At 57.9% G+C, this 12,859-nt stretch overlaps 1 protein-coding gene across 1 annotated transcript; it reads right to left on the bottom strand.

Moving 5' to 3' along the window:
* Positions 1-8,232: 8,232 nt before the first annotated feature.
* On the bottom strand, positions 8,233-12,587 carry GDF7 (growth differentiation factor 7). Its single transcript, XM_075708251.1, has 2 exons — positions 12,251-12,587; positions 8,233-9,155 (listed from the first exon to the last, which is right to left on the bottom strand). The coding sequence occupies exons 1-2, from the start codon at positions 12,585-12,587 to the stop codon at positions 8,233-8,235; spliced, it is 1,260 nt and encodes a 419-aa protein (XP_075564366.1).
* Positions 12,588-12,859: the final 272 nt, after the last annotated feature.

The following is a 12,859-nucleotide window of genomic DNA, read 5'->3' as shown; positions in this document are numbered from 1 at the left end:
CTTCAAAAATTATAACTATTAGAGATACGGCTATTGGAAACATGAGTCCTTTTTCGTTTTTTGATATTTTCCTTTCTAGTCAAAGAAAAGAACATATAAATAAAACCACGACTGACCAGCAGAGAGGCTCATTTTGTCAAAGGAGCTCCAGATACTGTTGACTTGACTTCAGAAAAAGAGCACGCAGTGATGTGATACGTAGTGACTTAGCAAACTGGATCAACAAGCAGGGCTGACGTTGCTCCTGCCTGCATCTAAAGCGGGGAGCACCAAGAGTGGAGCAGGTCTTTCCTGCGCAGACATGCATTCAGTTCTTGTGAGCAGCATCTCCACCAGCTTTTCCAGTGAAGAGCCACAGTGCGAGACGGAGCTGGTAACTCCAGGTGGGCAAAACCCCTAAATACTCTTCAGGTTGTAAGAGCTTGACTTGCAAAGGCACTGCACAAATGTGGCTTCACCTGAAGCACATGGGATCACTGGATGTTCAGCACCTCAGAAACTCAGACCCTTCTTTTTCATCACTATTTAAAAGGTTAATTACTCACAGCACGTGGGATGAATGTAACCAGAACGATCACCCCCTTCCCTCGCCAAGGAGAGGACGAGCTGCCCCTCTGCAAAATGTTCCCATCCCCAGCTGATCACCGCCTACATGACCACTTAACTTTGTCACCTCTTCAAGGACTAAATCCCGACCCCTCCATGTGCAATCATCCCTTTTCCTAGCCTGCAGATGTTATTTCAGGGTCTGCTGCTGATGGCTGAGCTCCCGTGAGCCCCTTGGTGCTCAGCAGTTCCCAGCACACAGCTGGCACACAGCTTCATGGGATGTCCAGCTTGGGAGCAAGGGAGCCCTAAACTTTGCCTCTTGTTTTTTCCCTCCTGCTCCCTTCCTCTCTCTTCACCAAGGCAGGATGGAGGAAATGAATGAAACATTGTGGGGAATGCTACCATCTCCCCAAAAACTGGGACCAAAGCTAACACCACAGCTTCCAGGGAGGCCGGGCTTGACCCAGCCTCTGGGTCTCATTCCTCTGATGGTGGAGACCTGAATGGCACCAGCATAGGTTGACACCGCAGCAAAGTAGAGGGGAAGGGAGAGCCAAACACTCCCACCTTCCATCAGAAAAGCACTTGAGCATGTGACTCATCACGAGTAGGTCCTCTCCTCCCACCAGCTTCAACCCTGCCAGTCCTGTCCCCTCACCATCCCCTGCTTGAGGGCACAGACTGTGCCCCAGCCTCCTGCTGCTGAGACTCAGCCTTTCCTTCCTTGCTCTCCCCCCACCCACCAAACACTACAGCAAGTCTCCACTCTCCCCATCTTGAAAACCCAAAGTACGAGCACAAATATCAAAGCAGACAAATGAGCTCACAAAATGTACGAATTAACTAATAAGTGGTGATGACAGAAAAATGAAGAGCAAAACCTGCTGAAAAACCACTGAAAAATGGCTGGGTTTCATTTTCAGCCATTTCTGGGAATGGATCACACTCCGGTTTAAGATTTTTCAATACCTATCTCCATGAAAATACTGCTGCCCAACACTTCCTACCCTAGTCCGCTCAGCCAAAAGTTAAACACAGTGCATCAGCCAGCCTGCCGGTGTGCTCCTTCCCACCACCACGTAAATCAGGCTCCTCTCCAACACAGTAAATTCAGGAGGCTGCGTGGATACCGGTGCCAGTAAAAGGAAAAAGCAGCCACATGGGCTACACATGTCTTGAGGTGCAAGGCTGCAAAACATCCTTTGAGATGTAGGGTGGGGTCCTTGGTCCTGGTTACACCAGCAGCAGTTAGAATCATCATAGTATCATAGAATGCTTTGGGTTGGAAGGGACCTTCCAAATCTTGGTCATTTTTCAAAGGTCCAGAACGCTTGCTGATAGGGCATAACTGATTTTCAGAAACATTTGCGCCTCCATTTACCTCGCAACACGCTGCACTAGGAATAAACAGCCTTAAAAGACTGAATGCAGCTGGTTTTACCATGGAAGACATAAACCAGCTTATGACAAAATTCAAGGTGTCACATACACCAGCCTGGTGAAACATCTGGCTCTTTTACCAGCCATTAATTCAAAGACAGGAAAGGCAGAAAAACTGTCCCCTCGCCATGCAAGGTCACAGGCTCCTGACCATCAGCAACACCCCACCCATGGGACAGCTGCTCCCCAACACCTCTCCCTGATGTGTTTTCACAGAGGACACACTCCCAGGGGTGAGTACACTGCTACACTCTGCTCCTGCCACCCAGCATCCCCATTCAGACCCCACGTAGCCGTAAAGGGATCCCCGATGCCGGGGAAGCTGTTCTGATGCCAGTGGGACACACATGGTCTCTCCATCTGCTGGTCATGGTGACTTAAAAGAAGAATCATGCTGCTCTCAAAGATCAGAGCTTGGTTTTGCCCACGTGGGTTTTCCTGCCCACTCACCTCCCCGGAGAGCGGTCTGAAGAGTGAAAAATTCACACCGCAACTCCGGTTTCACCCAGGACAGGGGACACAGCAAGCAGTTTGGTGGAACTGCCCAACCAAGGTCCATGTGATAGCCCTTCAGTCTGACTGTCTTTCAAAGCCAATGGCACAGCCCTGTTTGGAGTGACAACCCCTGTGCAACACCCAGACTCTCATTGTCGTTGCCCCGCACAGGTTTTTTTTCTCCCTGACACATGGCCATGCTGCCCCAACACAGACAAAAGAGAAGGCACTTTTCATTTCAGGACTTGCTACATGCTCGGCAGGAAACCACGACATTTCTCACCAGGTTCACTCCAACATCAGCATGAGGTGGTCAGTGGATTGGTATTTATGATATATTTGCCACATCAACATATGTCATGTGTTTTTTGATGTGAATAACTGTAGACTCTGCTATCGCAGACAAGCACATCAAGCCAAAGCTCATGGCAAAACTCCTGTTAAGTCTGGAGAGCAAAGCCGAACGCCTCAGCAGGGCCCCAAGGCGCTCTGCTCTGTTTGTCCCGCCGTAGCCCTGTGGGACCCACATCCCCAGGGCATCCTAAGAGATGCCCCAGCCTCTCCCATCTCTTCCCTGCAAGAGCCAGCGCTGCAAACAGTGGTGCGTGTGTCTGCTGTTACGTGGGGGCCAGCACAGGTGACTCTCCCTCAACACACACTTTCGGGTTTGTGGGATAAGGACCTAAAACTGCCAACAGTAAAAGGAGCTGCTTGTTTTGCAGTGGGAGTGTGACCGATAAATCACTGCAGACCTACCCAGTTTTCTCCAGTAGCAAGAGCTGTATAATCAAGACGTGAGTTAAAATCCATATGGTGTAAATAGACACAGAAGTCTCTGGCACTCAGACTTGAGCAGAAGGCTCAAGGCTTAGGGTTTGCTTTTAATCGGAAGCGGTGCCTTTCCAGTCTTTTCCTTACAGGTACGCCAAGCATCAGCAAACAGCCAAAGAGGACGTGGCTCCATCTGCCAGTGCTGACCAGAAGTAAGGCCGCTGGGACCAACGCAGCTATGCCAGGGAGAAGCTGCTGCGAGCCTGAAGCAAGCTCTTTTCCATATGAACATCCTTCTCCCTGCCAGAGGATACTCATTTCACTTCTGCCATTGGATTTGAAGTATGAAGTGAAAAAAAGAAAAAAAATGGGGGTGGATGTTAGATGATCCCCTTATTTTAAGAGAATTAAAACCCAATTATTCCTTAAAAAAATAACAAGGGGGAAATGGTAAAATCTGTGTTTCTTGGGAATTATTTCTAGGCCAGAAGCACCCTGGTCATCAGGCAGTTAAACAGAGCATAAAGCCATTTTGCTTCTGACTGCCCCTGCTATGGGACTCCACTGGACAGGGCGGGCCAGGACGCAGTGCAGGCAGTGATTTAAGGACAGGCTTTAGTTTTATAGACCTCAGGGAGCCCAAGGCAAGGCACATGCAGCAGTCCTGTCCCGATCATGCGTGCTTCCCCAAATTGCAGCCCCAGCGCTTTCGAGTCAAATGGGATCGCTCTGCGAGTTTCCCTGCTCCTGCGCGGTTACGTTCCCATGTAAGAGAGGAGGGAGCCGGTTAAGCGCAGATACATAGTCCTTTTCAAATGCTTAATATTTCTAGCTTCACTGTAATTATATCCTGCAGATAAAAATGGTGCTGAAGGCCAAACAAATCCTCCAGAATATACTCTGCATGGAAACTGCATTTTTTTAACTGGAAAGGTTGTATAAATACTGCAGATTGAGAACCTATAATTATCCATTAGAATCTCTCTGAGTCTACTGAATTCACATTTGTCCACGTTCAACCTCTAGTCTCCTATTTATAATGTTTACATGTGCCCAAAAATCAGCTCAGGCAAGAGGCAACTGATCAGAAATACATTTTTACCGGACCATTTCTACGGCGTTAGAGGGTGATTCTCTGCGGGGGACCAGCTCTGGGACTGCGCCGCTGGGCTGGGCTGTGCTACCACCGTCCTGCAGCCGAAGCCCTGCTTACCTGCCTCCGAAGACAGGATTTACTCCTCCGTGCCCTTTGCAGACGCATCCCCACATTGCTCCCCAACACAGCAGGGCTGCAGCGTCTCGGCCATGGGAACCTCCCTGCCCGGGAAAGGCTTTCGCACCCCACCGGGGGCTCAGTACCTTGTTTGCAACGGCTCCGACAACTGCATGAGCCTAATGCCACTGTTTGGGTGCAATCTCTGAACCTGCATGGGGAGGGAGAGGCAGCCCTTGCTGCCAGCACACGGGGATGCGAGTCCACCCTCCTAAGGGAGGACTGGTGGCTTTTGCTTTGGAAATACTCCTCCGGGAGCAGTGAGCAACGTGACTGCCAGCTGCTGTGGCCGATACACTTGCCCAGGGCAGCAGCAGCACAGTGACCCACCGAGAGCCCCAGCCCCGCTCCCCTCCAGCCTTGCCTTGCTCATACGCATCCCCCCAGAGCAGCCCCCGGCAGGGAGCTGCCCTCCCCTGTCCCCTTTAGAGATCTTTCAGCAGGGCAGGGGAAAGAGGGTCCAATGTCATCCTTTGCCCTCCGGTTGTCCTCTGGAGGTTGGTTGCTCAGTAAAGGAACAAATACTCTCTTAAAACTGTGGCTGACACGGGTATGAACGCAAAGGGCCACGCTGCCGGCAAGGGGCTGTGCTGGGCTCACCCCGGGGGGCTGAAGTTTGCTCTCCCGCGCTGGGCGGGCATGGCAAGGATGGCCAAGGGGCTCCTCGATGCACGCGCGCCCTCGCGCCTGCCTGTTTAGGGAGAGGCACCTGCAGCCAGGAGAGCCAGGACTGGTTCCCGCATGGGCAAAACCACAGACGGCGTCACTGCCAGCAGCGGCCTCTGTGCTCTCCCTGAATCCTCGCCATCTTCAATTATTGTAGTGATCCAGGCTAGGAAACTGCAGCAACTGAGCCACAGCTTTTCTCGCCAGGGCCAGCGAAGCCATCGTGGAGTTCAGGGCAGAGCCCCAGCAGCGCACAGCACCCCAGCACCAGAGTCAAGGTAAAGCACCACAAGACCCAACCTGTCACCCTGCTCTCCGTCGGCCACCTCCAGACCTGAGGTCGGTGATGTCTGTCTGTCTGTCTGTCTGTTCCCAGCAGGTGTGGCTGAACAAGAGCCACAAGAACTGGGCGTCACTGGCGTAGGCACCCCCTCGGACACGGTCCTGCAAGTGCAGGTCTCAGGCCACCCGCTCGGACAAGGCTCACAAGAGCCAGCAGCCAGCTGGGGCTGCCAGGAGCTATATATATCTTGCCTGGATCTGAACTGCCCACGAACCTCCACCGCAAATATTTGGAGGAAGGGGAGGGGGTAAAAGAAACCAAAACATGAAAAAGATTTTCTCAGCAGTGAGAAAAACTATCAAGCAACCAACGGCGATTGAAAAATTAGGTACTTCGAAAGCTGGTAACTTTACAAATGACGCGGTGTTTCCAGAGCAAGCTGCTCCGGTGCTGCTCGTGCCAACCTCCTTCCCTCAGCCGCCTGCCCCCGCCTTTATCTGTGCTAAAGCCGAGGTCAGAGGAAAGCTGTGAGCCCTCCTGCCGACCCCTCCTCACCCGCTTGCTGCACCTCAACCCCCAAATGCCAACAGTGAGAAGACCCACTGGCACGGACCTGCTCCTTCCTCTCCCCTGCTAACCTCCATCTCAGACCCCCCCCGGTAAGGGTACATAGCACTGAATACGTATTTACATTCACACTGAGGTAGGGAGCCGGATTTTCCTCTCGGATACACAGACGTAAAGCCAGAGGAGCTCCACAGGTGTCAAGGGGGTTACACGAGACTTACAGGTACCATGTTCATGCCCCCGAGCTGCCGCCGGCCACAGCCTGAGGATGCAGAGCAGACCTCAGCGGGGCGAGGATGGAGGGAGGCTGGGGGGGTTCAGTTATTGCTGTGCACGGTTTACTCCCTGCTGATGTTCTATTTTCTTGGGGGGAGGGGGCTCTTGGACCCTCACCGAGGCTTTCCTGACCTTTGAAACTGTTTGGATCTCGGCAGAGCTCTTTGAGGTGTCCCCCTCTCTGCCCTGGCTTGGCTCAGAGACCCTTAGCTCAAAGACAGCTGAAATGGAGGGTGACTGGCTTCATATAGAAAAAACCCCATGTTTTTTAGCAAGGATTTTTCTCCCCCAAAAGCAAACTACCATTGCTAATGAGCACTGATGTTTACACACCAACACCTTGACCAGCAGTAAAAAACAAACCATCAAAAGCAAAATCTGTGCAAATACATCTCTGGTCTAAGCCAACCCAGCCATGAAGCCGAAGTTTGGTACCAAATGCCACCGAGGTGCAGCAGAGACGCTTCCCAGCGTCCAAAACATGCCTTGGCATGGATCCAAGGCTTCTCTGATTTAAAGGCATAATTTATACTCAGCTCCTGAGTTACTAAAATCCTGTAGCCATTTCAGCATGGGTCAAAGCGCCCTGCTTTACGTAGCAGTCTCCGAGGGTGGCATTCAGCTGTATGCATCCATTCCCGGAGGATCCAGGCTCCCTTAAAGGAGTGGGGAGAGGCAGGCGCTCCGGGAATGGAGCTTACTGGGAAATCAGTGCCAAGGGAAGGTAGGGCGGAGCTTAGCACTTTTATAGAGATTATTTGGACAAAGAAGCCGAGCAAAATGGCTCTTGCCCAGGGAACTTGGGACCTTTGCTTCTTTCCAGACACACTGGGGACAGCTGTGTGACTCACAGGCTCAACACCGGGTGCCCAGAATGCATTGGAAATGGGGTTTTGTGCAGGAAAAGGAGGGGACCCACCCTCCTGGAGGACATCAGCAAAGGGTGGCAGTGCCTGTGCCAGCGCTTCGGGCCACACAGAGGCAGGGCAAACCCAGCTAACACCTTGCAGGGCCGTTGCCATCTCCATCCAGAGCGCGAGCTCTACTTCAGACCTGACTCTTGCTTTAGCCTCCAGTCACAGGGACCACATTTCCTGTCCCCAACAGCAAACCTCTCTGCATTGCAAACAGGCCTCAACCAAATGATTTCAACCTCCCATGGCCACAGGTTCTCCACCGCCTGCCTTCCCCCAGGGATCCCTTGTTTTCCCCCCGGCAAACCCAGGGCAGCGGTTTGAAGGCAGGCAGAGAAACTCCTTTAACTCAAAGAAAAGAGCGTTCCCACCTCCACTCCGCCCCACTGCCGCAGCCGGAGGGCGATGCTGGCCTGACCCCTCTGCCACCGCTCCATCCCCTCCCAGGTCGCCCCCCCACCCCAGGACAATTTTGGCCAGATATTTTCCAAAACCTTTGGGAAAGAAGGTGTCAGCTCGGCTTGGGCAAGCCAAGCAGATCAGGCAGAGCTCGGAGGCTGAGCGGGCATCGCCCAGGGGCTCTGCCAGGCTGCGTGCCCCCCCTCCCCGGGGGGGAGCAGGCAAGGCACGGAGATGGGGGCAGCTCCAAGCAGGAAGCCTGGCCCCCCACCACAGCGCATCACCCCTGGCTGAGCCCCAGAAAAAACAGCGTGGGTGCTGGAGGTCACTCGTTCTTTGAGAGGGCTGGGGGGAGCCAACCTACAGCCTCGCTTGTCTTGGGGGACTAACCCCCATCCCTCCCGGCCTCAGGCCCAAGGTGGCTCCAGGAAGGCAGGGGACACCTGGTCTGGGCTTGGCTTTTGGAAAGGCACACATCAAAATGTGTACATGTATATATATATATTTTATATATATATATGTCTATTTTTATATATAAAATGGGGCAGGGCTGCTGGGCGGGGCGGGGGGGGTGGGGAGGGGGAGAGCTGCAGAAATTGCTACCTGCAGCCACATGTTTCCACGACCATGTCCTCGTACTGTTTGTAAACCACATTGTTCCCGGAGTCTATGTAGAGGATGCTGATGGGGCTGAGCTTGGAGGGCACGCAGCAGCTGGGGGGGGTGGACTCCGGGTCCATGGAGTTCATCAGGGTCTGGATGATGGCGTGGTTGGTGGGCTCCAGGTGGGAGCGCAGGGGGAAGTCGCAGACCCCCTCGCAGTGATACGCCTCGTAATCCAGGGGGGCGATTATCCAGTCGTCCCAGCCCAGCTCCTTGAAGTTCACGTGCAGGGGCTTCCTGCTGCAGCGGGTCTTCGCCTTCTTCCCGTGGCCTCTGCCCCCAGACCGGGTGGCGATGGTGGTCCGTCTCTTCCTCCGCTTGGGGTACACCTCCTGGCCGGGATCGGGGGGCTCCAGGAAGGGGGGGCTGCCCAGGGCCTTGATCTTATCCCGGATCTCCTTGAAGAGGTTCTCCTTCCTCTGGGTGCGGGAGAAGGCTACGAGCAGGGCTCGCTCGTGGGGCTGCGGCCGGGGCTTGCTGAACCCCAGCTGCCGGGGGGGCAGAAGCTGCCCCGACTGCTCCGAGACGATCCTCAGCAGGAAGCACAGCAGCTTGCCCGAGGGAGATCTCTCCCTCCGATCCCGCAGGGCTTCCCAGACATCAAACACCTCCCATCTGGAGAGGCCCGCATCCAAAATGTCTGCAGCCCTGGAGTCCAGCAGCCGGGGCTCCTCGCCGTCCCGGCTTGGGCAGGTGGAGAGGAGGAGGTGGTGGAAGGTGCCTTCGGGGGACAGGGCCAAGCTCCGGTTTTCGGGAAGGGTGCGCAGGACCCGCAGCTCCGCGCCCGTCACCTCCTCCGCCTCGGGCAGGCTGGAGATGTCAAAGAGGTATCGCTGCTCGGGGGCGGACAGGGAGGCATCTGGAAGAGATAAAATGAAAAATAAAAAAAAAAAAAAAGGAAAAAACCCCACATTAAAACCCAGGAAGCTGAAGCCAAGCTCTCATTGGGGAGGCGCAAGGGACACAGAGCCCATGGGGGAGAGCACCGCCTTGGAGCAGGGCTCGCCGAGCACCCCGGCGGGATGGGGTTGGGGGCACCAAAAAGCAAACAAACAAAAAAAAAAAAAAACGGGGAGGAGAAGGCGGCGAGGGAGGGAGGAATCAATTCAAACAAGTGGCTCCTCATCAGCAGTCATCCCCGCGTCCCGAGGAGGCTTCTCCGCCTCCCCCCGGGTGTTTCGGAGCCCCCGGCCGCCCCAGCGCCCGCAGCGCGGTTTTGGCGTGGCCGCCGCCCCCATCCCCAGCCAGCAGCTTGTCGCCGATTTCTTCTGCCCTAAGTGTCGCCCTGTGTCCGTCCGTCCGTCCCGTGTCCCGCACCCCACGCCAGCCCCGGCCGTGCCCAGTGGAACGCTGTGACCAGCTCTGGGTTTGCCTGGCAGGCCGGCGCAGGCACACCCGGGGGGCGCAGACGCTGTGCCCGGGGGGGCTGCTGGAGGCATCCTCACAGAAGCTGAAAGTGAGCCCCGCTTGGATTTGGCACTGTTTTGGGTGGATCCAAAGCCCAAACACAGACTCACGCAGTTTCTGGCACCGATTAAATATACTCGAAGAGATGAAGGAGTTCTGGAAGGGTTGTTTTTTATTTTCCCGCTCTCTAACAAGAAACCTGACCTGGGCACGCTGCGAACATTGCTGCTGTGCCCGAGCCCCCCGACCCGCTGCCGGCAGAGCCCGGCCCGGTGCCCCCACGCTGCAGCCCCCACCCGCGGGCAGCGCCGCCGGGCTGCAGCCTGCACCGCCCTCCGGGAGGGACGGACCCTTCCCCCGTCACTTGCTGTCATTATCATCATCATCATCATCATTATTATTGCTATTGCTATTATTATTATTTGCAAAGCAGATCTAACATTCCGGAGAGGAGCAGATAAGCAGACCCCTTTGAACAATTCCTCTGGTTTCGTTTTGCGCTGAAACTTCCCCGGACCCGTGCGCGGTTTTCCCCCAGCTCTCCCAAGCCGGGCACTGCCCACCCCCCCATCGGAGCATCCTCCCCCTGTCCCGCCTCGCTCCCCCGCTGTTTCCCCGCAGCAAAAATCTCCCTGTTTCCCCACCAGCTGTCAGCAAAAACCTCCCTGCAAAGGCTGCCGGCAGGATCCGGCCCCTGCTGGGTTTGGGTTTGGGGATGGGGCTTGTGTACGGGTTTGGGGGGCTGCGGGGGGCTCCGTACGGCCAGCCGCCGCTCTCCCACCCCGGGGCAGCCGGCGACAGGCACGGGGGGAGGCTGGGGCTGCTTTTCAGTTCGTTTTTGCATTTTATTCGATCGGGATTTCTTTTTTTTTTTTTTTTTCCCCCAGACGAGCGAACTTCGCCGGCAGGGCGCAATGTATATATACATATACGAATACATCGTTAAGTGGATATATGTGTTTATTTGATTATTATCATTAGATCCTCGGGTATGAAAGGGGCAAAAGAGGGGGAAGAGGGAGAAGGGGACCGTGATGCCGAGCTCAGCCGGCTTCGGGGCACCGCGACGGGCCGGGACGGGGAGGGAGCGCTGCCGCGCTCCCTCCCCGTCCCGGACCGTCGCGGTGCCCCGGGGAGTATTTCGGGCTGCAAAGGCTCTTACGGGGCTTCTCCTTCTCGGTCCCGGGGATGCTGCGCGGAGAAGCTGCCCCCAAACTGCGCCGCACGCCCCGGTCCCCGCTGCCGGGCAGTGCATCAGGTGGCGGGAGGTGGCGGGAGCTGCCCGCACCCCTGCCCGCCCTGTCCCGGCTGGGCTGCACCTCGCAGCCCGTCCCCAACAGCATCCCCAGCCCTGAGAGCCATCCTGGACCCCGCCTGCATGTGCAACCCCGTCGCCATCCCCGACCCCACGCTCACGCACAGCCCCGTAGTTATCTCCACCGGCATCACTTTTCCCCAGCTCCGGGCACAAGCCCTTTGCTACACCCATCGCGACCCCAACCCCATGCCCTCCCCTGTCCTCATCCCCATTCCCACGCTTAGACTCATGCACAGCTCCATTCCCGCTGAACAGCTGATGCGCAGCCCCTACCCCTGCATCCCCATGCGCTACCCCATCCCCACCCCACGCAACCACCCCGTGCTCAAACCAATGCACAACCACGCACCCCCAACGCACGCACAAGCCCCATCCCCATGCGCAACCACGCACAACCCCACCCCAGGCACAACCCCGCGCTCAGACCAACGTGCAAGCTCCATCTCCGTGCGCAACCACGTCCCCAAACCCACGCACAGCCCCGGCTCCATCCCCAAACCTCTGCAGAAGCCCGATCCCCACGCCCATGCACAAGCCGCAGCTCCGTCCTCAAGCCCACGCACAGCCCCGGCTCCAGCCCCAAACCCACGCACAGCCCCGGCTCCATCCCCAAGCCCACGCACAGCCCCCCGTCTCCATCCCCAAATCCACGCACAGCCCCGTCTCCAGCCCCAAACCCACGCACAGCCCCGTCTCCATCCCCAAACCCACGCACAGCCCCGTCTCCAGCCCCAAACCCACGCACAGCCCCGGCTCCATCCCCAAACCCACGCACAGCCCCGGCTCCATCCCCAAATCCACTCGCAGCCCCGTCTCCATCCCGAAACCCACGCACAGCCCTGTCTCCATCCCCAAGCCCACGCACAGCCCCGGCTCCATCCCCAAACCCACGCACAGCCCCGGCTCCATCCCCAAGCCCACGCACAGCCCCGGCTCCATCCCCAAATCCACGCACAGCCCCGTCTCCATCCCCAAGGCCACGCACAGCCCCGGCTCCATCCCCAAATCCACTCGCAGCCCCGTCTCCATCCCGAAACCCACGCGCAAGCCCCATCCTCGTCCCCAAACTCCTTCCCAAACTCCTTCCCAAGCCCAGCCCCAGCCCCGTCCCCGTCCCTCCCGCCCGACGGCGGGGTCCCGGCCCGTCCCCGCTGCCCTGCCCCGCCGCGGGCGCTGCGCTGCGCGGCGCCGCTCCGCGCTGCGCGGGGGGATGCGCGCCCCGCACTCACCGCTGCGCGCCCGCTCCGCGAAGCCCGTCACCGTGTCGGCGCGGCGGCCGGGGCCGCGGCGGGCGGCCAGGCGCTGGTAGAGGGCCACCATGTAGTGGTGCGGCACCACGGTGCCGTTGCGGAGAGCCCCGTCCCTCCGCGGCGGGGAGGAGAAGGGGGAGGCGGCGGCGGAGGAGGAGGAGGAGGCGGAGGAGGAGGAGGAAGGCGCGGCTGCCGAGGGTCGCCGGGGAGCGGCCGCCGAGGGGCCGCGCACGGCGGCGGCCTCCAGCCCGCGGCGGAGGCGGCAGGCGCCCAGCAGGCAGAGGCAGAGGGCGGCGGCGGCGGCGCGGAGGCGCATGGCGGCGGCCCCGCTGCTCGGCGCGGTGCTGCTGCCGCCGCCGCTCCCCGCCCGCTTTTGAACATCGTCTTCGCCCGCCGCCGCCGCCGCCGCCGCCGCCGCCGCCGCCCGCCGCCGGGGCGCCCCCTGCCGGCCGCCCGCCCCCCGCCCAGGCGCCGCCCGCGGCGGCAGGTGAGAGCCCGCGGCCCCCCCGGTCCGGGGGCAGGGCCCGACCCGCGCCCCCCTCGGGGGCAGGGCCCGACCCGGGCCTCGGGGGGCGGGGACCCGACCCG

The sequence above is a fragment of the Pelecanus crispus genome, chromosome 3 (genome assembly GCF_030463565.1).
Source record: "Pelecanus crispus isolate bPelCri1 chromosome 3, bPelCri1.pri, whole genome shotgun sequence".
Classification (NCBI taxonomy): Eukaryota; Metazoa; Chordata; class Aves; order Pelecaniformes; family Pelecanidae; genus Pelecanus; species Pelecanus crispus.
The sequence above is the reverse complement of the archived record's forward strand: the minus strand, read 5'-3'. Positions and strand labels throughout refer to the sequence as shown.

Bases quoted from the DNA above. Each gene is read 5' to 3' on its own strand.
- GDF7 (XM_075708251.1), bottom strand. From the start codon at position 12,587: ATGCGCCTCCGCGCCGCCGCCGCCGCCCTCTGCCTCTGCCTGCTGGGC. The intron at 9,156-12,250 runs GTGAGTGCGGGG...TATCTCTTCCAG, and splicing joins CGCGGAGCGGGCGCGCAGCG to ATGCCTCCCTGTCCGCCCCC.